The sequence below is a fragment of the Ailuropoda melanoleuca genome, chromosome 2 (assembly GCF_002007445.2).
Source record: "Ailuropoda melanoleuca isolate Jingjing chromosome 2, ASM200744v2, whole genome shotgun sequence".
Taxonomy (NCBI): domain Eukaryota; kingdom Metazoa; phylum Chordata; class Mammalia; order Carnivora; family Ursidae; genus Ailuropoda; species Ailuropoda melanoleuca.
The window spans coordinates 127,668,055-127,695,209 of record NC_048219.1 but is presented as its reverse complement, the minus strand read 5'-3'; the positions used below and the strand labels follow the sequence as shown (position 1 = coordinate 127,695,209).

Sequence of the window (27,155 nt, the reverse complement as noted above, 5' to 3'; positions counted from 1 at the left end):
GGTGGTTGATATAAATATAATTTAATTATATACCAAATGTGACCATATAGTGGTTTGGTGGGAAATGAAAAATGCAAGACTGAATATGTTGTATGTTAGCTATACATCTTCGGTTCCTTTTAGTTTGCTGTTTGTTCTCCATCAGTGCTATAGTACTGCCAGTTGACCTGGAATAAAAGAACATTTAGCAGATGTTTGAAGCTATTACAACAAATTCTCGGTTTTGTCATTGTTTTCCATTGCGCACCATTTAAAGCAAGGTGGCATTTACTGTGTCTTAACTATGTCACCTTGGTCTGAATTAATCTTCTGATTGGTACCTTTGACTTAAAACTGAAGGAAATTTTTATAGCTTGTTAAACATTCAGTGAGTATCCACATTATTCCTTGATAAGAGCTATTATGTAATCGTTTTCATAAGGAGCTAGTAGTCTTTCCAAGAAAAAGTATCAGGTTGGGTACGTAGAGGTTCACACTTAATACAAAACTTAGACAACCTGAAAGGTAAGGCTATTTATGTAGATGCACAAACATAATTGACTTTTATTTAACCACCTGTCTTCTCAGAAAATAAGTAGGTGCTTTAAAAATACCAACTGTGTTTTAAAAGGTAATTAGGATAATACAGATCAAAATCTCAATTGTCAATTGTCAATCATTAACTTCTTTCTGTTGTATTAGAATTATATTTTATTCAATTGCTAGAAACTGGTGAGGTGGGAAAATGTTTTATGGACTTGTCTTAAAAAATAAAAAAAATATATAAGCTTTGGTAAGGTAGAAACAACTTGCTTGAGTAGTCTAATAACTGCTGCATTAATTCAGTCACTTGATCTTTTTGAGCATTATTTCATTATCTATAAAATGGAGATGGTGACAACTAACTCCCACACTTACACTGGGAACTATACGTAATGATAAACATGCGTGAAACTTTGTTTGTTGAGTGCTTTATGGCTGTCTTCCTTCAGTGGACCCATATTCCATAGTTAGTTGCCTTGATTTCTAGGCTAGGCTTTTCTTGCAAATAGAAAATTCATGGAGACTCTGATGAGGAGTCTAGTATAAGAAGACTTATTCTTTCCAACTTCAGCCCCTTAAAATATGAGGGTAAAGAATAGCCACAGTGGATTAAGTTTCTTCAATGTCAAAGAGTTTTCCATGTTTTGCAGTTGTAAATTTACATGAATTATAAAATCATAGAGTCATAAATGGTGGCACTCTATGAGGTTTCAGGATTTGGGGATCCACTGCCCTGACCCTGGTTCGTTTCCCATTTCAGAAGAAGGCACTGAGGCCCTGTAAGGTTAAATGTCTTCTCTAAAGTCAATGAGCAAGTTAGTGACAGAGGTAGGACTGAGACCTTCTTTTCCTGAGTTCTTTATTTGGACCATGGCCAGACACCACTCTGCTATGTGACTACCTAGGTTCTAACCTGGGCTATTAAAAGAAGGAGAGCATTGAACTCATTCCACAGGTGGAAGGGGATGCATTTCTTTGTTACGTCTTTTAAATAGTCTGTATGTCCTAGTTCATTCAGCCATTCCTTTTATGGATTATGAATGTATTTCAATTGTTAGCATAAGACAACCAGCTTTACATCTTCCAGTAGGAGAAGTCATAGTTTCTGATGTTTACGTAGTACTTCCTGTGTACTAGACATTGTTATAAGAGCTTTACATAGATAAATTTATTCTTCATAACAACAGTATGAGGAGATATATTCTTCTTCTCTTCATCTTTCATATAAGGAAATGGAGGCATAGAGGGGCCAAGTAATGGCCAAGATTCAAAGCTAGTATAACCAGGATTGAAGGCCTTTGTCAGATGGAAGTTGAAATGTTCTAGAAAGAGGTTTCGCTGTCAGAAGACACCTGAGTGGATGGATACTCACTAATGAGCTCTCTTTTATGTTAAGAAAGTGATTTAAACATTTTTTCAAATTACCTGGATTTTATAAATCTAGCTCTACTGAATCCTAATCAATGTAGATGATAAGGTTCTACTTAGCACATAAATATTAACAAATGAGTACAGTGACTGTTGAACAGCATGCATGTTGGGGGCACTAACCCCTCACACCGTTGAAAATCTGCTTAATGTTTGACTCCCCCAAAACTTTACTAATAGCCTATGGTTGACTGGAAACCTTACCAATAACATAAACAATTAGCACATATTTTGTAAATTACATGTATTATATACTGTATCTTACAGGAAACTACAGAAAATAAAATGTTATTAAAATCATAAGGAAGAGAAAGTACATTTAGAGTACTGTACTGCATTTATTGAAAAGAAATCCACTTATAAGTGAACTGGTGTGGTTCAAACTCATGTTGTTCAAGAGTCCACTCTAGATTTGTTTGCATTGATCACCCTTGGAATAAATGGAGGAGTGAGCTATTATGCTTGGTCCAATGTTGTTAACAAAAGAGTATTTTACTTTATGACTGTATTTCTTTTAGCCCATAGTAATAAATGTGTTTATAGAGAGGGTATTTTACCAATCAAGAGAAATTACCAAAGAAAAGATAGTTCTTATTGATCAATATGTAATTTGTTCTTTCTTACACACTGAGTTATGTGGGAATATTATCCATATTTACTCTTATATTGGTATTTGAAGTTGAGTATAAAAATTATCATTTATGTATCAAATATTGTACAATTACAACATCAGCTCCAATTTCATTAATTAACAATTTAAAGACTTTAATCTCAGTAAAAAATGATTTTATTATAAAACTTGGAACATTCAGACAATTGTGGGGAGTAGTTATGATTTAACATAAAGCTCATTAGAATAATAATACAAAAGTCTTATTTAGTATTGTACTGTTTAAAAACAATGCAATTAAATAAAATTTGAATAAATTGTCACAACCACTGAACTTCATGCTGATAGATACTTTACATAACAGACAAATTCTGTGCCGCTTGGAACATGTGAGTTCATGTGCGTGTTGGGTGTGTGTGTAGTAAGTGGGGAAGGTTGAGGAAATTTGTGCAGTGGACAGATTAGCAAAGTCCAATTTTTGAAAATTTTATTGATGTAGATATATTAAATTCTACTGTTGATGTGTTTTGCTTCATGGAATAGATGTGTTCATTAAGAAAATTGCCTGAAGGTCATGGTCTATGTTCAAATGACTATTATTCTACAATGCATTTCTTAGTGAAGAGGGGAAAGTGTGATGGCTCATTTATGGTTTAAAGGTAATAAGACAATAGCAATAATATGAACATATCATCGAATAGAAAGGTAAAGAATCACACTGGTTTTTTTTTAGAGCTGTAGATTTCTATAGTTACATTTGTGTTTAGCACATTCACTTAAAAGTTGAAGGGAGAAAAGGTAGATGAACAGAGCCCACTGAATGGTTTGGTTACCCAGCTCTCCAACCACACCTTACAAGGGGTGCTGGACAGCGCTCCTTGGGGGCTTGATTTATTCCTTGATTTAGGAATAGGCCAGTTGAGTTTAAGAAGGAGGGAGTTAGACGATGGCCGAGAAAATTGTTATAATATATAGTAGCAACTGAATAAATTCACAAAAATACAAGGAATAGTAATGAAGATTGGCCCACTGGATTAATAAAACGCATGACTGAGAGGTACTAAAAGCAGTAGCATATGTTTATCCAGTGCTTTTTATTTAAACTCTTCCTCAATTTTTATTAAGATTGAATTCTTATATTCAAGTATTATGAAATAAATTTGCACAATATTTTCTATATCTTAAAGCTTTCTGCCTTACACTTTCCAGGATTGAAGTGTGTATGTCTTTTGTGTGACTCTTCAAACTTTACCTGCCAAACCGAGGGAGCATGCTGGGCGTCAGTTATGCTGGCCAATGGAAAAGAGCAGGTGATCAAGTCCTGCGTCTCTCTCCCAGAACTCAATGCTCAAGTCTTCTGTCATAGTTCCAACAATGTTACCAAAACGGAGTGCTGCTTCACAGACTTTTGCAACAACATAACCCTGCACCTTCCAACAGGTAAGGCATTCATTCCTCTTTATCCGTTCCAAATTAATTTTACTAGTGGGAAATTATAATCATGGTAGAAATCAAGGTGTTGCTTGTTACTTTAAATAAGAAGATCCGTTTTACGGTTCTCTCCTTTTTTTGACTGGTGACATTCTCTAGAGCCTGGATAAGGTTGATTTTTTTTTATTATATTATGTTAATCACCATACAGTACATCCCCGGATTCCAATGTAAAGTTCGATGCTTCATTAGTTGCGTATAACACCCAGTGCACCATGCAATACGTGCCCTCCTTACTACCCATCACCAGACTATCCCATTCCCCCACCCCCCTCCCCTCTGAAGTCTTCAGTTTGTTTCTCATAGTCCATAGTCTCTCATGTTTCATTCCCCCTTCTGATTACCCCCCTTTTCTTTATCCCTTTCTTCCCCTACCGATCCTCCTAGTTCTTATGNAGGGTAGTTCAATTTTTAACTTTTTAAGGGACCTCCACACTGTTTTCCAGAGTGGCTGTACCAACTTGCATTCCCACCAACAATGTAGGAGGGATCCCCTTTTTAATCACATGAGACTATCAAAACATTGACAACAGCGTAATGATTTGGAAGACATTTGTCCATGTGAATTGTATTTTTTGAAGTGATTAATGGACCTAAAGTAAAATGTCAATTTGTATGGATTCTTGTAAAGGAAAGAAATTAAAATGTATACAAGAAAAAAAAAAGAATAAAGAGCAAAACTAAAAACAGGAGATTGTTGACTTTTATGGAGACAATATCTTTTTTCATGGTCACCTTCCTCATGTCTTCTTTGCCTGCCCGCACTCAAGTGCAAGCCCTCGTGAGCAGAAAGATGGAGGTAGAATGGACTGTCATTCTTCATTATTGTGCATATATATTCCTGCCTTTGCCCCAGTTTCACGCTGTTTTATCCTACTTTACAAGACACTGAAAATCTTAATCTCGTTTTTTTACCGGTAATTTGGAATCTGAAAGTTTGGGGGATGTTAAGGGGCAAGTAATTAAAGTCACAAGCTAATTTATGACATGAAAGTACTCTGTAGTGAACTTTCTTTAATATGTATTAATTCAGTAATAATTCAGTGCTTATTGATATGTTAATATCTAAACACGGATGCATAGTCTGCCTTACAAAGTAACATTTTAAGGTACCCTTGTCCAGTCTCAGGTGTTCCTCTTTCACCATATCAATATTTTACTGTAGTATTTTTAAACTTTTATTTTTTTCTGTGGGTTCACTGTCCTCCTTTTCTACTGAAGAACATTTGTTTTATGCAGAAATGTGGCATCACTACCACAAATGAAAAACCAGTTTACTTATCATAAGTAGAAGGCGACTATGTACTTAAACAAACATAGCCTATTATTACATTCCAGTTAAGTATTTTGTTTTTTCTTTTTGTTTAAAAGAGAGAAGAATGTGATGTTCGAGACATACTAGCACAAAATAAGGCTTTTTTAAAAGATTTTATTTTATTTTATTTATTTGACAGAGAGAGAGAGACAGCCAGTGAGAGAGGGAACACAAGCAGGGGGAGGGGCAGAGGAAGAAGCAGGTTCCCAGCAGAGCAGGGAGCCGGATGTGGGACTCGATCCCAGAACCCTGTGATCACGCCCTGAGCCGAAGGCAGAGGCTTAACGACTGCGCCACCCAGGCTCCCCCGAAATAAGGCTTTTTGATCATCAGAAACACTAAGAGAACTAGAGAAAAAATTATCATGTAATTCAGTGTTATTTCAATCACGTTTGTTGACCACGCCAAATCATCTCAAGAGCCCTGAGAATCATTTCCTGTGCCAGCACTGGGACTTGTCCCACTCTTTGGGAAACACTGTTCTAAAGCATAACACTACCTATTGCAACCTCAGAAGTCATACCTGGCATATTTCATCCCCCAGGGTTACTTGCAGTCTTGATTTTTAGACCACACTGATTCTCCCTGTCTCAGATTCCATAGGCTTCCTTGGTTTGGTGGTGGTGATCTGGCATTTATTCTCGGTACTTTTCTTCCCTTGTATTTTCTCCCATGGTTATCTGTGGGCCCAGACAGCCTGCAGTGAAGGCTCCCTATACTGGTCTTCCCGTGACCAAGATCCAGAAATTAAGGAGGGGGACATAGGTCTGCATTAGCCCATGGCCGTGGCATCTTGGAAGTGGCTTCCCAGAAATGAATTACTGACAAGACCCCATGCTGCCGGTCTGTATGGGCACAAGACAGTACTTTGACAGCAACGAAAGGTCTTGGAGGACAAATTGTTCCTATGCGGTTGGGCAAATTAAGGATACTTAGTGCAGCTAGAATGTGGGTCCTTTCCAGCCTAACTATAAACTCTGCCTAACTACTACTAAGCTTATGTTCTACCCTCAAGTGCATGGAGGAACCAGTCTTTTTTTTAAGATCAATTTTATTGAGGTATAATTAAATGCATACATTTTGAGNTAGATATAATAAAATGCATACATTTTGAGTGTATGGTTTGATAAGTTTTGACATACACATACCCCATGTAACCACCACCACTTTTCCATTGCCTCAGAATGTTCTCAATCAGTCCCCACTTTGACCTGGGCTAGACTGACCTATTTTCTATCCCTATAGAGTAGATTTATTTTTCCCGGAGTTTCACAAAATGGAGTTTTATGGAAGATACTATTTTGTGTTTGGCTTCTTCCACTCAGTGTGTTTTTGAGATTTATTCATGTTGTGGGGTGTATTAGTAGCTTGTTCCTTTCTTACTGCTGGGTGATACCCCATTATATGGACACACTACAGCTGTTGCTGCTTTACCCACTCACCCCCTGCTGAGTACTCAGGTCGTTTCCACGTGGGGGCTGTTAACAAAGGTGCTATAAACGTCTATGTACAAGTTTTTGGGTATATGATTTTTTTGTGTGTGAGAAAATACCTAAGAGTAGAATTATAGGATCATATGATGAGTATCTATTTATTTTACAAATATAATCTCCCGAGTAGTTTTCAAACTGTGCTGTTTTACATCCCCAACGGAAATGTATGATAGTTCCAGTTGGTACCTATTTTTATAGTCACCTGGTATGATCAGTTTTTTTTTTTTAATTATAGCCATTCAAGTGATTTTGTAGGTGTATTTCATTGTGGTTTTAGTTTGCATTTCCCTGATGATTAATGATGTTCTATTATTTTTAGGTGCATATCAGACCGTTGTGTATCTTCCTTTATAAAGTGTCAAATCTTTACACCTTAAAAAAATTGAATATGTCTTTTGCAGAGTAAAATTTGATGAAATATATATTTTTTATTGTTATGTTTATATGTTTCATGTCTTAACTGAGGACGTCTTTATCTATCCAAAGGCCATAAATATTCTCTTTTATATTTTCTTGCAGAAATTTTAACATTTCAGCATTTACATTTAGGCCTATATTCAGTTTAAATTTAATTTTTGTTACCTAGTGAGGTTTAGGTGAAATTTTATTTTGTATATGGATCTGAAGTGGTTCCAACATCATTTGTTGAAAAATCTATCCTTTCAATTACCTTGCCACTTTGAACATAAAGTGACCAAAAATAAATGTGGGTATATTTCTGGCCTTGTTATTCTGTTTGAGTGTTCTGTATGTCTCTATTTATGTCACTATACAATTTTCTTTATTATTGTAGCTTTAGAGTAAGTATTAAAATCAGGCCGTGTGACCTCTCCAACTTTGTTCTTTTTTAAAATTGCTTTGGCTATTCTGAGTCCTTTGCATTTCCATTTAAATTTTAGAATCAGTTTGACAGTTTTTACAAAAACACATGCTGAGATTTTTATTAGCTACAGTTGAATTTATAAATTATTTGAAGAAAATGGTCATGTTAACAATATTAACCAGATATATAGCACATTTCCCCATTTATTTATTTTTCTGTAGTTACTCTTACCAATGTTTTAGAGTCTCATACATATTTCCTGGAATGCATCTCCAAGTATTACCTGTTTTTGGGTGCTATTGTGAATGGTATTTTTAATCATTCAATGTTAATTGTTAGTATATGAAAACAAAATTAATCTTGTATATTCATCTTACTTCCTACAAACTTGCCAAAATGAATTATATTAGTTCTGGTAGCTCTTTTAAACATTCTTTGGCATTTTCTACATACACGATCATCTTATCTGTGAATACAGACAATTTTACATCCTCTATTCTGATCTTTATGCATTTTATTTCTTTTTCTTGCTTTTTGCACTGGCTGGGACCACTAATATGATGATGTAATAGGAGTGGTAAGAGTGAAGGTCCTTGCCTTTTTCCTGGTCCTAAGAGTGAATGCACTTCCCCTGTTACCATTAAGTATGATTTTAACAGTAGGATCTTGTAGATTCTTGTTATCAATTGATGAGATTTGTTTTTATTCCTAGTTTGGGGAAGGTTTTTTAACCCTGTATGATATTAAATTTTTTCAAGTATTTTCATGAATTTATTGAGATTATAACATGCTTTTTCGTCTTCAATCTATTGATAGAATAGATCATATTAATTGCTTTCCAAATATTACTTATAACAGGGAAGATATGTATTTAGTCATTAATTAATATGTCTACAAAAAATGCTATGTGACATTTATTGAATTCAAATTTCTTGACTTAAACTGAGAATTTTTGTCTTCTAGTGACATTGTATGGTCAACTGACATGAAATTGAACAGGATTGTATGTGTAGTCATCTTGTGTCGGGTTGTTCTGTCTGTGAGGCAGCACTAAATGGTTATTAGCTGTATTTGGAACAGCAGCTGTTTGGGAAGGAACTTCCAGGCTGAGCACTGACACAGTCGGTGCCAAGAACTCTACTGTTTCTGTGTCATCAGCAAGTGTGATTGCGATCCATCCCCTGTTCTGCCTAGTGGAGATTTATTAATTTCAAGTGTGGTTACGTATATACGACATACATAGAAACACTCTGCAGAGTAAACAGTGTGACATGTCTGCAGTGTTAATGCTCCACCTCACACTGGTGGACAAAATAGAGAAGAAAAGGGAGAGAGGTCACCAGAAGAGATTGGAGAAAATCTGGGCTTCCCTTTCTGGTTCCTTTGAAAGCCAACTGGATCCTTGCCTCTTTGGCTCTCTCACCCATCAGCCCAGACTCTGGGGCCATTTCTGGGTAGTGACTGGATGGAGGTGTAGTAACCAAGGCTTGGGATCTTTCAGCCGACCCTCTTTTGTCCTTGAATCCTGTGTATAATGATTGGGCTCTTGCTTTGTTTCTCTGTGACAAAATTCCTACCTTTCAGTACAGCTCGGGACTTTCTGTCTCCCTTCCTCTCTCTGCTTGTGCAATTGTAACTCAGCAATTGGAGAACTGTAGGCCCTTGCTCTTTCCCTCCTAAAAATCCTTTTAAAGTGTTTGGCTCTAATTCCTAAAGCCTTAGACTAGTGGCTTTTATACAGATTTCCACTGAGACACACAGAAAGAAGTACATTTTATACAATTTCTCTCAACCTACATGCACACACAATGGAAATAAGAATTTTAAGGAACATTCTTACCCTTAAAATGTGTGAGGTGCCCTATGAATTTTCCTTAAGTAGGAATGCTGGTCAGACCCCATTAACAGGTTGTTCAGAGGTGAGGAAACTTTACTTTAGTAGCTATTTAAAATGTCGTAATTTAAAATGGAGCAAGGACACTTATTATTTTAATTCACTAGCACAAAATTCTAATAAGAATCTCGTTACCATTTTAATCTAAAATGTTTTCTTTCTAAATGGCCTTTAAAAACCTTTTACCCATTCATTTTTAATACTAAGTTGTATTAGATTTAAGTTGAATTAATTCATATAATTGTAAACAAGATTTGATTTAGATCACACTAAATTCAATAATTTGCCCTTAAAAAACATACTTTCTTCTTTGACATTGCACATGGGTTTAATTTTTAGGAGTTAATCATTTTTTGGATAGGAGCAGTTTTATCATTTGATAGAGATATACTATTAGAAAACTTGCTTCCTTCTCTGAAGCTTATTAAAGTTGGTATCTTTGATGTCACTGGAGTGACCGAGTTCAAGCATTATCACAAATATTTAGAGGGTTTTTTTTCTATATAAAACTTGAAAGGCAATATCCATTTCTAAAAATAGCGATTTATTAGACTAGTACTTTGAGTTCACATTTCTAACAGCAAATATGTTATTTTCATGAAACAAGTGTAGTACTGAATATCTAAAAATTGAGTATAGACTATACAAATCAGTTAAACAAGAGAAACATATACTTTATGTAGTGTATGTTGTCTTTTAATCTTCCTGTTTATTTTTAGATCAGATAGGAATAGCTATCTTCAATTCCAGACATATCTGCTTACCTTTCTGGGTGGTACTTTTCTTGCTCTGACTCCACTCAGACTCCAGCTCTGACTTTAAGATGGTACTCCCAGGCTTCAGGAAACTTCCTGCCCAGCAACTCCTGCAGATGGTTCCCCTCTCAGCTTCCTCTGAGTTTAGGTGAGAAGCCACTGAGTGGGAAAAATTTACCTTCAAAAGTAAATGATAAATTCTTAACTCTTCAAGAATATCTCCATTTCAAAAATAAAAGATTTATTTACACAAATTGTTGTGCACTTGGTAGGGAGCTGGGGGATTGGGTAGGGTGAACAGATGATAATAGGTTCCATTCACATTGGAAGGTGCTTGGGTGTGTCTACGATGGGTTCTGTCTTCAAGCCTTCTAATAGGTTCTCTTCAGTTCTTTTCACAATTCCTTCAATGAGCTTGTGTGAGCTGGGCCTCCTGTTTCTATTGTGTATGTCTCTTAAAATCTTTCCCCCATATTTTCTAATGTTTGAATCTCTGATAATTTTAATATCTACAGTTCCTGTGAATTTGACTATGCTGTTTTTTATTTTGATGATTCAGTTTGGTGGCTACTTATCTTGTGTTTTGTGATTTTTGAATGTGAGCTCATGTTTTTGGAGAACTGTATCTGGAGGGCACTTTTGGAGCCTGTATTTAAAATATGTTCCTCCAGAGAAGATTTACATTAGCTTCTGCTAGGTATCTGGGGATGCTACCAACTGAAACCCATTCAGTGTTTTGATTAAGTTTATTTTGGCCAACATATAATATGAATTCAGGCTCTAAACCTGCCTATGATACACACTTGGGGTGAGAAAGTCTTGAATTTATATATATATATACACAAATCAAAGTCAAGGTTAAGACAGACAAATAGACAAGTATACACCCTGTCTCTCCCTACAGAACACTTTCTGTTTTGTTTATTTTCAATGTAATTACATTCATAGTTGCCTGATTTATATGAGGGTCTCTGATCTGGCCTTTCATTGTCTTAGGAACCATATTTTATCTCCTGATCTTGTGCTACAGCCTGGTAAGCTAAGTGTGTAACCACCAGGAGCTGGCAGATGCCTCCAGGGTAAATAGCAGCCCCAGTGCTCAAGCACCTCTCTGGATTTTCACTTTATTTGTGGCTCTGAGCAATTCATTTCTTTTCCCACCAGCTTAATCATGTAATAGAAAAAAAGTTTTTCATTTATATTTTATTCAGCGTTTTTGTGTGTGCTGTACCAAGAAGGGCTTCTGTGGACATCTAAAGTGTAACTTGGCAGAAATGGAAATTCCAGGATAATTTATTTTTGAAATGATGCTGGCATAATTATCTATCCATCTGGAAGAAAACAGGGCTGTACCACAGTGTCATACCATATACAAAAATAAATTACAGCTTGATTAAATATCTAATTGTGAACTATAAAACAATTTAAATGTCAGAGGAAAATTTAGAAAAAAAGATTTTTATGACTTTATAGTATGGAAGCTGTTTTTAAATAAGACAGGAAATCCAACTGTTATAAAAGGCAAAGAGATATAATTGCATGCAAACTAAAATAAAAATGAGTAATGAAAGATAACATAAATAAAACCAAAGATAAGTTAAATATGGGATAGAAATATTTGTAGCATGTGTGACTAGAGAAAAAGTTAACTCTGAGAAGGTAAAGAGCATCTTGTGTGTGTGTGCATGGGTGTGTGTATGTATGTGTGCGCACCAAGAGAGTGAAAAGAGAAAGAGGGGGCGCTAAATGAAAAAGTGGGCAAGAGACACAAACAGAAATTTTATGGAAGAGAATATTCTTTTTTTTAATTTATTCATTTTTGAAAGAGAGAGAGAGAGTGATCACGAGGTAGGGGGAGGGGCAGAGAGAGAGGGAGAAGCAAACTCCCTGCTGAGCAGGGAGCCCTATGTGGGACTTGATCCCAGGACCCTGAGATCATGACCTGAGCCAAAGGTAGAAGCTTAACCACTGAGCCACCCAGGCACCCAGAAGAGAATATTCTATGTGGTCAGAGTATTGAAAAGATGTTCAACATCACCAATAGCTGGAGGAATGCAAATTAAAACAACCATTTTTCTTTTCCTCCCATTAAACAATTTAACGTTTGTCGGTCAAGATATTTTCAAATAAAAGTATCAGAAACTTAGATAATAATGTCTTAATAAGGGAGTTTACTAACTAAATATGATCAAAAATCTGGAAGTAATTTGTTCTATGATTTATTAACAAAAAGACTCAACAACATCACCAGCCTATTTCCAGATTTCTTGTTAGGTGAATTGGTAAACACCCTTATTATTAAGATAGTATTTTCTAACTTTCTGATACTTTTTTTCTGACAGTCTTTTCCTCGTGTGTGTCTGCTTTGTCTAATATGGAAAATGTTGGGTTTTATTATCAGGGATCTCAAGGTTGAAGGATGACGAAGGTCAAGAAACATGATTTGCTCAAATTGGATCATCTAATAGAAGCCGCCATGTTGAGCAGAGATACCAAAAGTCTCTTTGCTTATTGCAAGTTTAACCAAGCTATAAGTCCATCTCCTTCTAACCTCATGGAGGAGGTTTGGGCTTCTCACTAAGCAGAGCAGGAAAAATGAAAGACAAACAAAAAATCTGTTCCTGAGAAGCTATGTACATAGCCTGGACATCACATGGATTTTAAGCCTTTGTTCCCATTGCCTGAGTGGTACAGGGACTCTCCAGAGGACAAACTTTCTTTAAGGTAGTCCCAGACTATTAGTTTCCTCAATTCGGGCAGAAGAAAGTACCAGCTGTCTAGAGGAAGGGACTTTAATGTTAGGTCTCAAGCAGATAAAACAGACACTTGTTCAAGGACGTGAGCAATACATAGTGAAGCCTAAGGTCCCCAAGCACACAGGGATGCAAGGAAGCATGCATGAGCCAGCAGAAAAGATCACACAGCAGAAAGATCACAAAGGTTTCAGATATCGGAATTATCACAAAATAATTAGAGACAAACTATTCTTCTAAGTTAAAAAAAAATAAGGCAAATTTGGAAATATTTTTAGAGAAGATTATTAAAAAGTGACCTACCAGGTTTGAACATTAACAGAATAAAACTTTTTAAAATTAAAAATGTAACAAAAATTGAAAATTTAATGGATAGGTTTAACAATTAGTATAAGGAGAGAATTAGGGTTCTGAAATACAGGTCAGAAGTTATTTTGTATGGAGTAAGACAGAGAATACATAATGACAGATATGGAAGAGAGGATGACAAATAGAGGAACACATAAAAAGGTTTAACATGTGCTTTGACATAGTGGTCCATAGGAGAGGAGAGAAAGATTTGGGCAAAAGCAGTCTCTGCAGAAGTAACAGCTCAGAATTTTCCAGAATTGATGAACACCAATCTATAAATCCAAGAAATTCAATCATTATCAAGAGGAGAACTTGAAAGATAGCCAAACCTTGGCATAGCATAGTAAAACTTCAGACCACCAAAGACAAAGTGAAATCCTAAAATTTGACAGACAAAAAGGTAAATGAAATTTAAAGGAATCACAGAAGAACTGACATTATCTTTTCAATAGCAAAAAGTAAAAAGAGAAAAGGCGAAACTACATCTTCAATATTCTAAAAGGAATTAACTGGTAACCCAGAATTCTACCCAGCAAAAATACCTTTAAAGAATGAAGTTAAATAAAAGACATTTTCAAAGTAACACAAAGTGAGTTTCACATTATCAAAGTCTTTGATAAAGGAAATTCTAAAGATGTACTTTAGGCAGAAAGAAACTATACCAAAGTTCTGGCATGCAGGAGGAATGAAAAGCAAAAAAAAGTGATAAATATGTGACTAATTCTAAAGAACATTAATCTAAAACAGCAGTAATGTCTTGTGGGGTTTTAAGAAAAGATAAAATGGTCATTCAGTATAAAAATAGCCTACTATACATGTCAAGAGAGAGGTAAATGGAATTAAAATTTTCTAGGGCCTTATTTCCTTTAGGAGGAGGGTAAAAATATTGTTAATCCTTATGCTTCGAAATGTCCCTATTGTCATCTCTAAATTACTTCTAAAAGAGTAGAGTGTCACTATGTTCCTTCTAATCTACAATAGGAAAAATAGAACAATAAAAACTATCCAAAAGAAGTAAAAGAGAGAGAAGGAGAAAAAAGCACATAACAGATGTGACCAAAAAAAAAAAAAAAAAGCATCCAAATGTCAGGAATAATTAAATGAAAATAATTTAATGTAAATAGACTAAACTCTTTTACCAGATTGGAGAAAACAAATCCAATTAAATGTTTTCAAAATTTCTTAAAAATGAAAGTTTACAGAAATGTTGAAGTATTTTGATGGAAAAGATATGCCATACATATTTTAAAACAAAAAAATGTTAGCTTATTTATATTAAGAGCAGACAAAATTAACTCTAAGGCAAAAAAAATTCCTTGAGTTAAGAAGGGTCACTTTATAATGATTAAAGTTTCAATTTACCAGGGATTCTTAGTAAATTTAAATTTCTATGTACTTAAGAATGGGACTCAAAAATAAAGAAAATATTTCGAGATCTATAAGGAGAAATACAGAAGTCCACAATCTCAGAGGGGGATTTTAATATGCCACAGTCTTGGTATTGATAGAACAAGTAGGTAAAATAAGTGAGACTATATAAGGTTGAAACAAGATGGTTTACGAACAATCTAATTTTTAGAAAATTGTAATTTACCAAGTCTGAATAGTCTCATGACAATAAAGAACCTGAATCAGTAGTTTAAAAAAGGTGGTAAGAAATATTTCCAGAAAGAAAATTTCAAGACCCATGGGCTCTACCAGAAAATTTTGATAAACTTCCAGGAGCAGATAACTCTCACACAAACTCTTCCAAATTTAGACAAAGAAGAAACACACCTTCACTTATGTTATGCATACTCTTGATATCAAAACCCAACAAAGACAGTATGAGAAAAGGAAAAGCCACTCACATTTATGAACATGTATGCAAATATGCCAACTTGAACCTGGAACCATGTAAGAAAAGGGATTCTAGGAACCACAGTACAAGGGTAAGGAATCATTATTCCTCAAATCAGGGTAAGGGTTACACCGTTGGTGAAGGAATAAGGTTGTGATCATGTGGGGTATCTCAGAGTTGGGGGGAAGGGGGGGAATGAGTGGGGTGGTGATGAGTGAGAGTTTATAATTCTTTTTATACTCAACCTATATAATGTATGTACTTTTCTGTATATTCACTATATTTCACAACAAAAGAAGAACAAAACATAAGTTTCAAAGTAATGTTTGAGTTGAGGTTACACATTCTTGAACATCTGAGTTGGTATTAAAGTGTTGAATAGTTCTTCAGCTATTATGTAACTCTTTCCTTATTGTTTCTTGTACAGTACTGACTTGTTTCTTTGCACATATGCTCTTTTTCTGACAAAAAAATCTAATAGATCAAAGTTTACTATGCCTGTAAAGAAGTGTTTCAAAGACAAATTGTTTCCTCTAATACCCACTCAGTAGCAGGACCTGAACTTTGAGCTGGTAATACAGCTGTCTGCCTATTTTCAACTACTCTTACAGGTAAGTGTGGCCGTATGACTAGGTTCTGGCAAATGAGATGAGTGGCAGTATGTTGGGGAACTTCTGAGAAGACCCATGAAAACAGAATGGGCACATTCTTATGTCACACTCCATCCTGCTGCCTGGAGGTAAAGGCTGGTGTGTTAGTGGCTGCCTTGGACCACAGGGGTGGCCATGTGGGAGCTGACCGCAGCCTGACTGAAAACTTTGTGGAGTCACCCTGCTAACCTCAGACCACCCATCTTCAAGTTTCTTTTCCATGATTGAGAAAAGGAAACTTCTGTCTGGTTCCCTTTGTTATTTGTAGCTAAACCCAATTCTAAGGGACATAGAAACAACAAAACAAGTCATCCAGAGTTCTCCCTGCTTGTGGGTTGTATCCGGTTCACAGGTTTTTTTTGACCTATGGTTTCTGGAAAAGGAAAGGAACATGAATTTCTTTACATTGTAAAAAATTAAGAGTCTCAATATAAAACTTGTAGATTATCTGGCTTGTCTTGAAAAATCAGATATGGCATCCTTGAGATCTTCCTCATTTATCTGTTGTTGGAAGCTAAGAAGTAACACATTCTTCCTTAGTGGACACGGACATTCCCTGTTGATTCGTTCGGTCAGTATGTAGCAAGTTGTTGTTTGTTTGTTTGTTTCTTTGTTTGTTAGATTTTATTTATTTGACACGGGCTGGGGGGGAGACAGCAAGCACAAGCAGGGGGAAGGCCAGGCCGGGGAGAAGTAGGCTCCCTGCTGATTCCAGGGGCTTGATTCCAGGACCCTGGGATCACGACCCCAGCTGAAGGCAGCCACCCAACCGACTGAGCTACCAGGTGCCCCTGTAGCAAGTTTTTTTTTTTAATTTTTTTAATTAATTAATTAATTTATTTATTTATTTATGTGAGAGAGAGAGAAAACGAGTGGGGGAGGAGCACAGGGAGAGGGACAAGCAGACTCTCTGCTGAGCATGGAGCCCAACTTGGGGCTTCACCTGGGGCTGGATGTGGGGCTGGATGCGGGGCTCGATTCAGGACCCTGAGATCATGACCTGAGCCGAAATCAGGAGAGGGCTGCTTAATCGACTTTGCCACCTGGGCCCTGCAGTATGTAGCAAGTTTACCTAGAGTTCCCACGATCAATAGTTTAGTATATTTCTACTTCAGCATAGTTGAGTTATTCTGTTTAATACAATTTTATATCTTAGTTTTCTCCCTGATTATTAAACGAATGTCCTTTCCTTTGTGAAGGAATCACATTTTGTGGCTTGATTCTCTTATGGCTGGATTGCATTTTGGTTTGTAACAAATGATTTCTTGTGACTCTGAGTGACATCAGAGACATGCTCAGAGAAATAGCTCTGATGTCAGATAGCATAGAGAGCACTCTAAAACTTTCCATGAAAAGTCTTCCAGGATAAGGTCAGGAAACCAGGGCAAGAGAAGCTGGTTATTTACTGGGTTAATTTTTTTTAAAGATTTTATCTATTTATTTGTCAGAGGGGGGTGGTGTGAGCATAAGCAGGGGGAGCTGCAGGCAAGGGAGAAGCAGGCTCCCTGCTGATCAGGGAGACCAACGCAGGACTCGATCCCAGGACCCTGACTGAGATCATGACGGGAGCTGAAGGCAGACGCTTAACAGACTGAGCCACCCAGGCTTCCCTACTGGGTTAATTTTGATAGGAATTGCTATTTAGTTCATACTTGCACTAATTACCCCTTTCATATGGAAATCGGCTATTCAACAAAAACATCCAAGTTTCACGTATCTTTGTTCCCATTTTGCTACCAAAACATACAGTGCTTGCAAGGGTAAATGTACTAATAATTTCCTTTCAGATTTCAAACACTATTTTAATAATGCTATTGTATTTTTTGCTTTCCAAATAATTGGTTTCAGTAAAGAAAAGACACGTGCAACATGAAAATATTGGGTACTTTATTAACCTCAGTACAATTTCCACCTTCCTGTTCTATTTTCAGCTGTGTAAAGGGAAATTGATTATTTACATCAGTCAGGGCAGGTAAACAATGCCTATTGATTAGGTACATGTCTAAATTAGACTTTCATGTAAACCAAACTGAAGGATTACATCTGAAGGAAGATAAACTGCCAAAACATTGCGATTAGATTTATCAAAAATTAATAATTTCAAAGGATGCTATAATTATAAAAATTGCAGACTCTGCTCGTATTATTCTTTTGGGACTTTAAACGTCTTGTGATCTACAATTCTTTAAAAAATTGTTGTTTTCGAACTTTCTTATGGTTTTCTATTTTAAACCAATTCATTGCTCTAGTCAGTGTAAGGTGACATCTACCTGCTGAGAAATACTCACGGGACCCCTTGTTTTGGAATTGTTCTGCCATCACATGAACAAATCCATTTATAGCTCATTCTCTGAGGATTCAGTGCACACCTGACAGGTGTGCCAGACAGGGTTTTTTTCCCCCCTCCATAAACCGCAAGGTGCTATGATTTTTATACTTGGGAAAGTGCTATGAAATATAAGCATGCAAAGTAGTCAAACATGTGCTTTTAAAGTCTAATGTAGGAAGCATTTCCTATCTTGGGAAACAAGTACACTGATTTCAATTATGAAATTTTGTTCATAGGGATGTAATGTGAAATTGGAAGTAAAATTTATATCCAATTCTAAATTGAGGATTTCACACAATGTGAGCCCCTACTCTCTCAGTTATGTAAATACTATTACCTGTTTGCTGAAATACTTTTTGGGTGATTATCATGTACAGGACACTGGGCTGGGTCAGAATAGGATTATGTCACATCCGTCTTTTCCAAGTGAAAAGCTGCTTTGTGTGAGTGTGTTTGCTGTGGAAGAAATTATAGCAGCATGAACTTCAGGACAGAGAAGGGTAACTTCTCCCTCGTGGTCAATCCTGATATATTCCTTGAGTAGTTACTATCTAATTTCTTTACAAATGTGTATCATTTGAGAATATGTGTTTTGATGACAGATAATAAACTAATCTCTGGGTGCATGCACTGAAGTTAAGAAAAACTATGGACCTGATTTAAATTCTCCTTCCTAAATTTCATTAATCTCCTCTCCGCTGGAGTCAAAGTTCTACAGACCCCATGCCAAAGATGATATTCTTCAATCTCACATTCCTAATTCCTTAACATATAAAAACATTATTATTCTTAAATTCAGACAAAAGTGGACAAGAGAAGACTTGAAGATACCCGCTGTTCCTCACGTACTCCCAGAAGCCCAGCAACCCAAGGAGAACTGCCAGGACATACTTTTATGTGTGGTGTGACCTGTGTACTATGAAGTCATGAAATTATTCCAGGAGAAGACAGTGGATGGAAACAGCCATTTGTAGACTGAGCACTGAACAATAGAATGGCCCCATCAGTAGCTCATCTGATTCAGTTAAAAGGCAGAAATATTTCTCATGTTATTTCTGTCACCTTCGTTGCTCTGTTGAATCTCTAGATTAGATGATATTCTTTTTTTTTTTAAAGATTTTATTTATTATTTATTTGACAGAGACAGCCAGTGAGAGAGGGAACACAAGCAGGGGGAGTGGGAGAGGAAGAAGCAGGCTCCCAGCGGAGGAGCCTGATGTGGGGTTCGATCCCAGAATGCTGGGATCACGCCCTGAGCCGAAGGCAGATGCTTAATGACTGTGCCAACCAGGCGCCCCTAGATTAGATGATATTCTGCCATTATTCAGTACTTGAGGTTCATGTCGATCAGAAACAACCTGTTCGACGTGATTATTCTTGCTCCGTGGAGAANTGGGATCACGCCCTGAGCCGAAGGCAGATGCTTAATGACTGTGCCAACCAGGCGCCCCTAGATTAGATGATATTCTGCCATTATTCAGTACTTGAGGTTCATGTCGATCAGAAACAACCTGTTCGACGTGATTATTCTTGCTCCGTGGAGAAGGGTGACCATTTGCTCTTCCCTATAGTGGAGTATGTTGGAGGGCTTTCACTGAATTCACTTCTCACTGGATTATTCTGATGACGTTTACTAGGATCACTGAAGAAGTAGGAAGTAGGACAACTCCAGGTGGTGGGGAGCTGCCTGCAATTCGTGAGTGTGGAATTACATAAGAGTGTTAGACAAATAAAACCGGTATCTTTGACCTAGCACCTGAGACCTGTTCACTTCACACATGTGGACTTCCCACATGTTAAATGCGGTTCCCTGTGGTTTTATATTGGACTGATTGACCATGAATGGAATTCTTCATCCTGATCTTTCTCTACCTCCCACTTCCCTTGCTCTTATGTAAAGTTGTCTTCATAGTTTTCCTTTCAAAATTGTTTTGGAATTGTTCCCTAGATGGATCATGTATTCCTTAGTAGAATTTAAATTCTGTAAGGTTTTGGATTGTGCCCCACTTTCTGGCATTTGCCCTAGAGGGTTGTTCTTGGTGCAGCGTTATACAAAGCAATCCACTTGTATCTAGTCTTTTGGTAGAGCAGTAAGAAACCAATTCAAAATGTATTTTCATTGCCATCAAACAAATGTTGAAATGATGGTATCCACATTTAAGGACGATTTGAAATGGGCAGGTTAAACGAGGTTCATCATGAAAATTTGGGAGACTTCTCAATGCTTAGCATGTCATTCTGGTTTTGGCAAAAGACATTATTCCTGTTGAGCTAATTAATAAGGTAGCTTTGAATGTCTTAGAGGTGATGTATTCCTTTGTTTCAACTGCAGATATTACTTCCAATTTCCCCCTAGAGACCTGTGAGCTAAACTAACAAAGACCCTTTCACTGATGCACAGGCCTGTGTCATAGAGGGTGTATAGGGTAGGTGGAAGGACCACAGCATTCAGTTGGCCCTGGTGGCATTTCTTCCATGTGCTGGGATAGAAGCAGACCCATCAGAAAGCATCTCCAGCAGCATCATCTTTTTTGGATGGCTTACTACCTGAGAACATGGTCCAAGCTAGAAAAAGAAATGCTTCCCTTTGTGGGGTGAATGGTTGGAGAGGCAGTTGAAGACTTGATATGTATATTGTCATGCATACAATCTTGCAAGATGGTATCTTTTCACTTGGGGCAAAACTTTTAATAAAAGGAACAAGAGTGGTTTTAATATTAAATTAGTCTGTGGTTTCTTTAGGGGTATTTCAGATCCTCTTCAATTTCTGTAGGCTACTTGCTACAGCAGCTTCTGGAAAGGAAGCAATAATCTTGTAAAGTTTTACAAAAATTCACTTTGGATGGAGACCTCTTTTCTTTGTCTGAATTTGTTTTTCAACAGCTGTCCAGCTGGTACATATGTCTTCAATCACTCTCAAATTGTTTCTTTTTCTATTTTTTTTTTTTTTTTTAGAGGGGGGGANAGTGGGAAGAGGGGCTGAGGGAGAGGGAGAGAGAGAATCTTAGGCAGGCTCCACGCCCAGCACAGACCCCAACTCAGGGTTTGATCGCACAACTCTGAGATCACGACCTAAGCTGAAATCAAGAATTGGATGCTTAGCCGACTGAGCCATCCACATGTTCCTTCTCAAAGAGTTTCTATTCCTCACTCCATTGTAATGTCTTTGTTTCTAGTCAGTTGAAGGTCATTCAAATATAATGAAGAAAGGTGTCTTTACATGGTACGTAGACATTTTCAAGATTTCTGTGCCAGTGGTCAATATAGGCTATATGAAGCAATTGATGTAGTTCCTAGCTCCACTTAGTTCTAAGGCATCTCCTACTAATATCATACACTAAGGAGACATAAATTAATTTAAAGGTCATATAAATCTCATAAACATCAGTAATTATAAAAATTACTTTTAATAAGGAAAAAGAAGAGGTCAGCCCAGGAGGAAACATGGGGATCATAGGGATCATGCCCATATTATCTTTTTCTTTTCATCTTAAGGATTGCTTCCCTAAAGCTGAAGTAGGGAAAGGAGGCACTGTCCTGGGAGAAGCTGAGTCATTCAAACTAGTTCTGAAATTTATTTGAGCAGTGGCAGTGACCATTGACTTTCACCATCAACAGTTACATTCAGGTCTCTAGGGGAAGTTGCAAAGTTCACACACACACACAATGTTTAAAAAAAAATTTTCCTCCTTCCTTCCTCCTTTCTTCCTTTTCTTTTATTGTTTTGTCTTATCTTACTTTCTTACTTTCTTCTGCCTTTCACGACTCTCTTCAGCTGTCCAGTATCTTCCACCCCATTCGGGTCAATGTGCTCTTCTCCCTGCCTTGTAACTACTTCCCTTCCCTGTGTGGTCTTGGTTCAATGTATTATAGAGCTTATATAGGGGAGATATTTGTGACCTAGACTCTCACCCATCTGGGCTAGTGTTTTTCTCTCTGCCCACCCCCCCCATTCTATTCTATTTAATTTGCTAGGGAGTGAAATAACATGAATGAACAATGCAGCATTCCCCAGACCTCGTTTTTGGGATAAACATATTCCCCCGTGGAGCTGCTTATAATATGGAGCATGCATTTCATTTGGCACAGGCAATCTCAGATTGAAAATTGTTGAATAATGAGAGTTCTCCTATGATCGAGAATGCTAGAAAAAATAACGTGCTCATCAAAGGTAACTTATTAAAATGTATTCTTAACTGCACTACTATCTCCTTTTGCCATGACTCATTGTGTGTAGACTACAGCTTTTCTTCATTTATCTCCTGTAGAGATTACAATCAACATTTGGTTTAGAAGATAGTTTTACAAATGTTTGCTTTAAAAATTGCTCAGTGTTTAAGGAGCTCTTTCTGGATGCTGTTGCTAGCCTTTTTCTAGCTGAGTAATCTTTTTTTATTACTAACTCCTATCAGTAAATTTGTTCACAAAAGTAGAAACATTGCCCATCTGTAATAAACATCTTTGAAAGCAGTAACCTTCACTAGAGCAGTACGCTTTTACAGAGAGTATTCTATTTTCAGGGTTGCTGACCTTTTGCCTCTTTATTGGTTGCCATAGTGATGATCTGAGCTCTGCTTAATAGAGCTTTACTAAAATGAAGACAATCAATAAGCTTTTTAACTCTAATGTTTGTATTGATAGCTCCTGATAACATATATTGAAATAAGATATGTCCACATAAATGTATCTAATAGTGGAATTTATTTTTTAAATTTTATTTTTATTTTAAAAACAGATTTAAGTAGATATCTATGTAGGTTGCAAGAGATTAAGTGCTTTCTGTGGCTTTCATAGAATTCCTAGAATACCATTGTGAGGACCTAAAGATATAGATACAACTTGAAATGTAGATTTGAAAGATCACTGTGAAATGGATAATAAAACCCTTTTATAACAGCAAATGGTAGAAGTTCCAAGTACCACGGTTAATGATTTCTGAAGCAAAGTCAAGTCAAAGAACTCTTTTAGCGCCTTGTCATGAGAACATTCAAGGCCAAGTTCTCCCCATATGCACCTGGACGACTTCTGATGACTTCAGAAGAATCCTGAAACATTCAGGAGTAGGAAAGTTGGAGATCTGCCAGAATTCCTGGGGCAAAGTAGAAGAGAATGGATCGTTTGTTTCCAGAGTTCACTTAACCCTTTTAACTCTTTTACTTATCGATCATAAAAAAACTTTTTAGGATTGCAGTGATACTCGTATGAACACGTTTTTGAGGAATTTGATTCCTTTTCCTTGAGAATTAAATATTTATTTTGCATTTATATTTATATATTCCAGTTGACATATTGTAAGTAAAATGTAAATGCATTTAATACAATAAGCTCTCCAGGGTTGTCATTGCAGAGAAAGAAGTTTGAGGAACGGCTTAATTCATAAGTTCCATTATCACAGTCATTTGTTTAGAGTCTAAGGTGCCGGTGTTGTGCATTGCTTTCCATGCGTGTCTGCAGCCCTCTCTCTGGATATGCCTCGTCAGCTCTGGGAGGGTGTAGTCTGCTCCAAGCATTATAGCCACAAGTGGCGAAAGTATTCGCTCACTTTGCTTCTCTTTCTCCAAAGCCTGCATTCTAATTCTCCTTGATGTCTGAGAAGCTAAGACTCCAGAATTCTGTTCCTATATCCTATCAAATACTTCCTAAGGTTTATTAAAAACAAAACTCACCATCCCTAATGATAGGACATGGGGATAAAATTAAATTGATCCCAAGGCTGTCTTTAGTGAATGAAGAGAAAATGAACTATGTGCTCATTTCAAGTGTCAAAATAATTTCTTAGAAAAATACAGAAAATATCTGTCAAAATAGATTTTTCTTGGATCACTATTTTCCCTAAATTAAAAAGATTTCTTATGTGCAAGAAGAGCTTTGGAAGAATTGGCTATCTGTATTTTAATATTAGAATCACAAATTATATCCTTATGTTACTTGGTTTCAATTATCATGTTTATTTTTCTAAAACTAAAGATCTTATCCCTTACTTACTAAGAGCAAAACTAGTAGAACTTTCAGTGGTTTGACCATTCAAGAACTGTCTATTAACCACCTCCAGTTGTAAACACTGGGGATATAGCTGAGAATAAAGCAGGCAAAATTCTTTCTCTCACAAAACCTACATTCTTTGGAGGGAATCCGAGAATAGATAAATAAATACATGAATATACAATGTGCCAGGCGGTGGTACAACCCAGGAATTAAAACAAAACAGTAAAGTGGTGTAGAGAATGAACGGGGACAGAGAAGGAAGTACTACTATTTCAGATAGGGTTCAGCCAAGCCCATCCTCCCCGCCCCCCCCCGCCTGCATGACTTTATGGGTCTCTTAGCTTTTACACCTGTGCCCCTCTGCAGCCCCACAGAATAAAAGGGAGATCACATAGTTCGCCTGCTCCAAGTCCTGAGACAGCGTCTACTTGGAATAGGATACACAGTCCTTCATGCTCTTCTGTCTTCTGCTTTTCTCCTCATTTACTGCGCTTCGAGGCATGGGTGGTTCCTGAGCAGCCCGAGTGGGCCTCATCTCGGGGACGTACACTTGCTTTCATGTTGCCTAGAGCGCACCTGCTTGGGATCCCTGCCGCCTCCCAGAGCAGCTTTCGGGAGGGCTCTGTCTAAAGGGACATCCCCGCATCACGCCCTTCCCCCCTGCTTCAGCATAGCACTTAGGGCCTCTTACTTGGGTATCGCATATCCATCTGTTGAGTGGGCGTACGAGAACATAAGCACCACGAGAGCAAGGATTTGGCTCTCACGCACCACTGTATCCCCAGCACCTGGAATAGTGGCAACATATTGCAGGAGCTCAGTAATTATTTGTGGCATGAATGAATGAATGCGCTTCAAGGATGGACTGCTGAAAAATGGGGAGAAGATAGTAGAAAAATGTCAAATGCCTTGGAGGATTTAAAAAGGATCCCACGCACTGGTGCTTTCCATGATCTTCATTCTGGCTCCCATTGTCACCTGGCATAATTATTCCGGGTGCATCCTGACCTCAACTCCCTTTCCCCATCTCTGCTTATCCCCCAGAGAATCTTTACCAACTCACCTAAGTGCAGAGTGTGAGATTTTGGTGATCACATTTCCAATTTCCAGAGCATCTTAAATGGCTTTATTTATGGTCATGTTCTTTCTTTTTTAACTGAAGCATCTCCAAATGCCCCCAAACTCGGACCCATGGAGCTGACCGTTGTTATTACTGTGCCACTTTGCCTCCTGTCCATGGCAGCCGTGCTGACGATCTGGGCATGCCAAGGTCGACCATGCACAAACAGGAAGAAAAAGAGACAGAATGTGGAGGAACCCCTCTCTGAGTGCAATCTGGTAAATGCTGGAAAAACTCTAAAAGATCTGATTTACGATGTGACTGCCTCTGGATCTGGCTCTGGTATGTGTCCGTTGTGTCCATTTTGCAGTAAGAAAACTCTTATTTAAAAATAAATAAAAACAATTTCTAACAAAAAGGGCCCAAACATTATGAATTGCATCACTAGAATGCTTGCTGTGGTACGTGGTAAGTTCTGGTATAGAAACTTGTTTTTGGATTTGATGAAGAGAACCTAGTATCATGGCCGAGTGAATTAAGTCCTCTCAGTTGCCTTTTCTGCGTCTAGGTTTTCAGATTCTCATTTTTACATTCCTTCAGAATTTATTTCTGAGGCGAGAAGCAGTTTCTCTTCTCTCCCTCCCCCCCCACCGTCATGGTTAGTAATAATCATTGTTGCTCTCCTTAGTAATGTTTCATGGGCACAGAAGTTACTGTATTTAAGGAGCTGAGTTCTGGGCGAAAGATGTTAGTTAGGCTAAGTGGTATTCTCAGAGTGTCTTTGCTTGTGGTCATGGAAGTCTTCAGAATCCGGAGCAGCCCCTGGGACATGTGTGAAGTCAACAGGGAGCCAACCTGAAATTAGAATCGAGAGTATATTCTTCAAGCACAGAAACAGAGATGATGGGGAGCAGAGAACAGCCGACAGCGATGACTCCTGCTCTGGCTGGTGCTAGGGCAGTGCGATAAGTCTATTCCTCTTTAACGGCACTCCACAGCCCCGGGTGAAGCGATTCAAAAGACCAGGCTGTTTGATGGCCTTAATGAGTCTTCCTCATCCCACAAACCATATGAGGGCATTTTGGGTTTCTGGCGACAAAGCAGATTTCTCCGTAATAACGAACTTTTAAAATGGCCTTTCCTCATGTATATGTCCAGAAATCCTGTCGGCATGTGGTACAGCAGAAATATGAACTAGGGTAAGCCTAGGTGGGTCACTTCAGGAGCCCCTGGGTCCCCTCGCGTTTTGGAAGGATCATTAAGGATGATTATCCCAAACAGGCTTTGAGAAACTTCCCAGGCTGTGGCCTCTAGGGGCATCCAGACAGGCACAGTGAACAAGGGCAGATGACAGAGGGGCAGTAGCATGTGTGCGAGCATCTGTCTTTAACATAAAGTAGATTTAGACTCACCGAAGAGTCCAGAGAAGAGAGGCCTAATTAGGTCATCCACAGAGCCCAGAAGGTTTGTGCTTCGGGGGGCAAGATCACCTGCTCTGTCGTGGACCAAGGTCTCAATGTCGATGCCATCACTGCACAAATGAGGTGGCATGTTTTCAAGGGAGGCACACCTAGAAAAATGTCTCCAAACTTCAAAGTTCACAGAACTAAAATCCAATTAAATTATTGCATAGAAAGCTGATGTTCTTCCTTTAAAAATAAAGCTATTCACATTCAGTACTCATTCTTCCTTGACTGTTACATCCTGGGACCCACTACGTCCTAATTTCTTGAGCACTGGTGACATTCTAGGCACAAAACATGTGCACAGATAGCTCTGATGTGTGCTCAGTTCCTGGAAACCTCATATAATTTCTTGTTGAAGTTCAAGTGATTAAATAACCATCTATGTAATAC

At 37.6% G+C, this 27,155-nt stretch overlaps 1 protein-coding gene across 1 annotated transcript in view; it reads left to right on the top strand.

The window, feature by feature from the left end:
- Nucleotides 1-27,155, top strand: part of ACVR1C (activin A receptor type 1C) — a 77,692-nt gene that overhangs the window by 33,865 nt on the left and 16,672 nt on the right. The window contains exons 2-3 of the mRNA XM_011230540.3: nucleotides 3,770-4,000; nucleotides 25,402-25,641. Coding sequence (XP_011228842.1) covers nucleotides 3,770-4,000; nucleotides 25,402-25,641 — 471 coding nt within the window. The remainder of the gene's footprint in view (nucleotides 1-3,769; nucleotides 4,001-25,401; nucleotides 25,642-27,155) is intronic.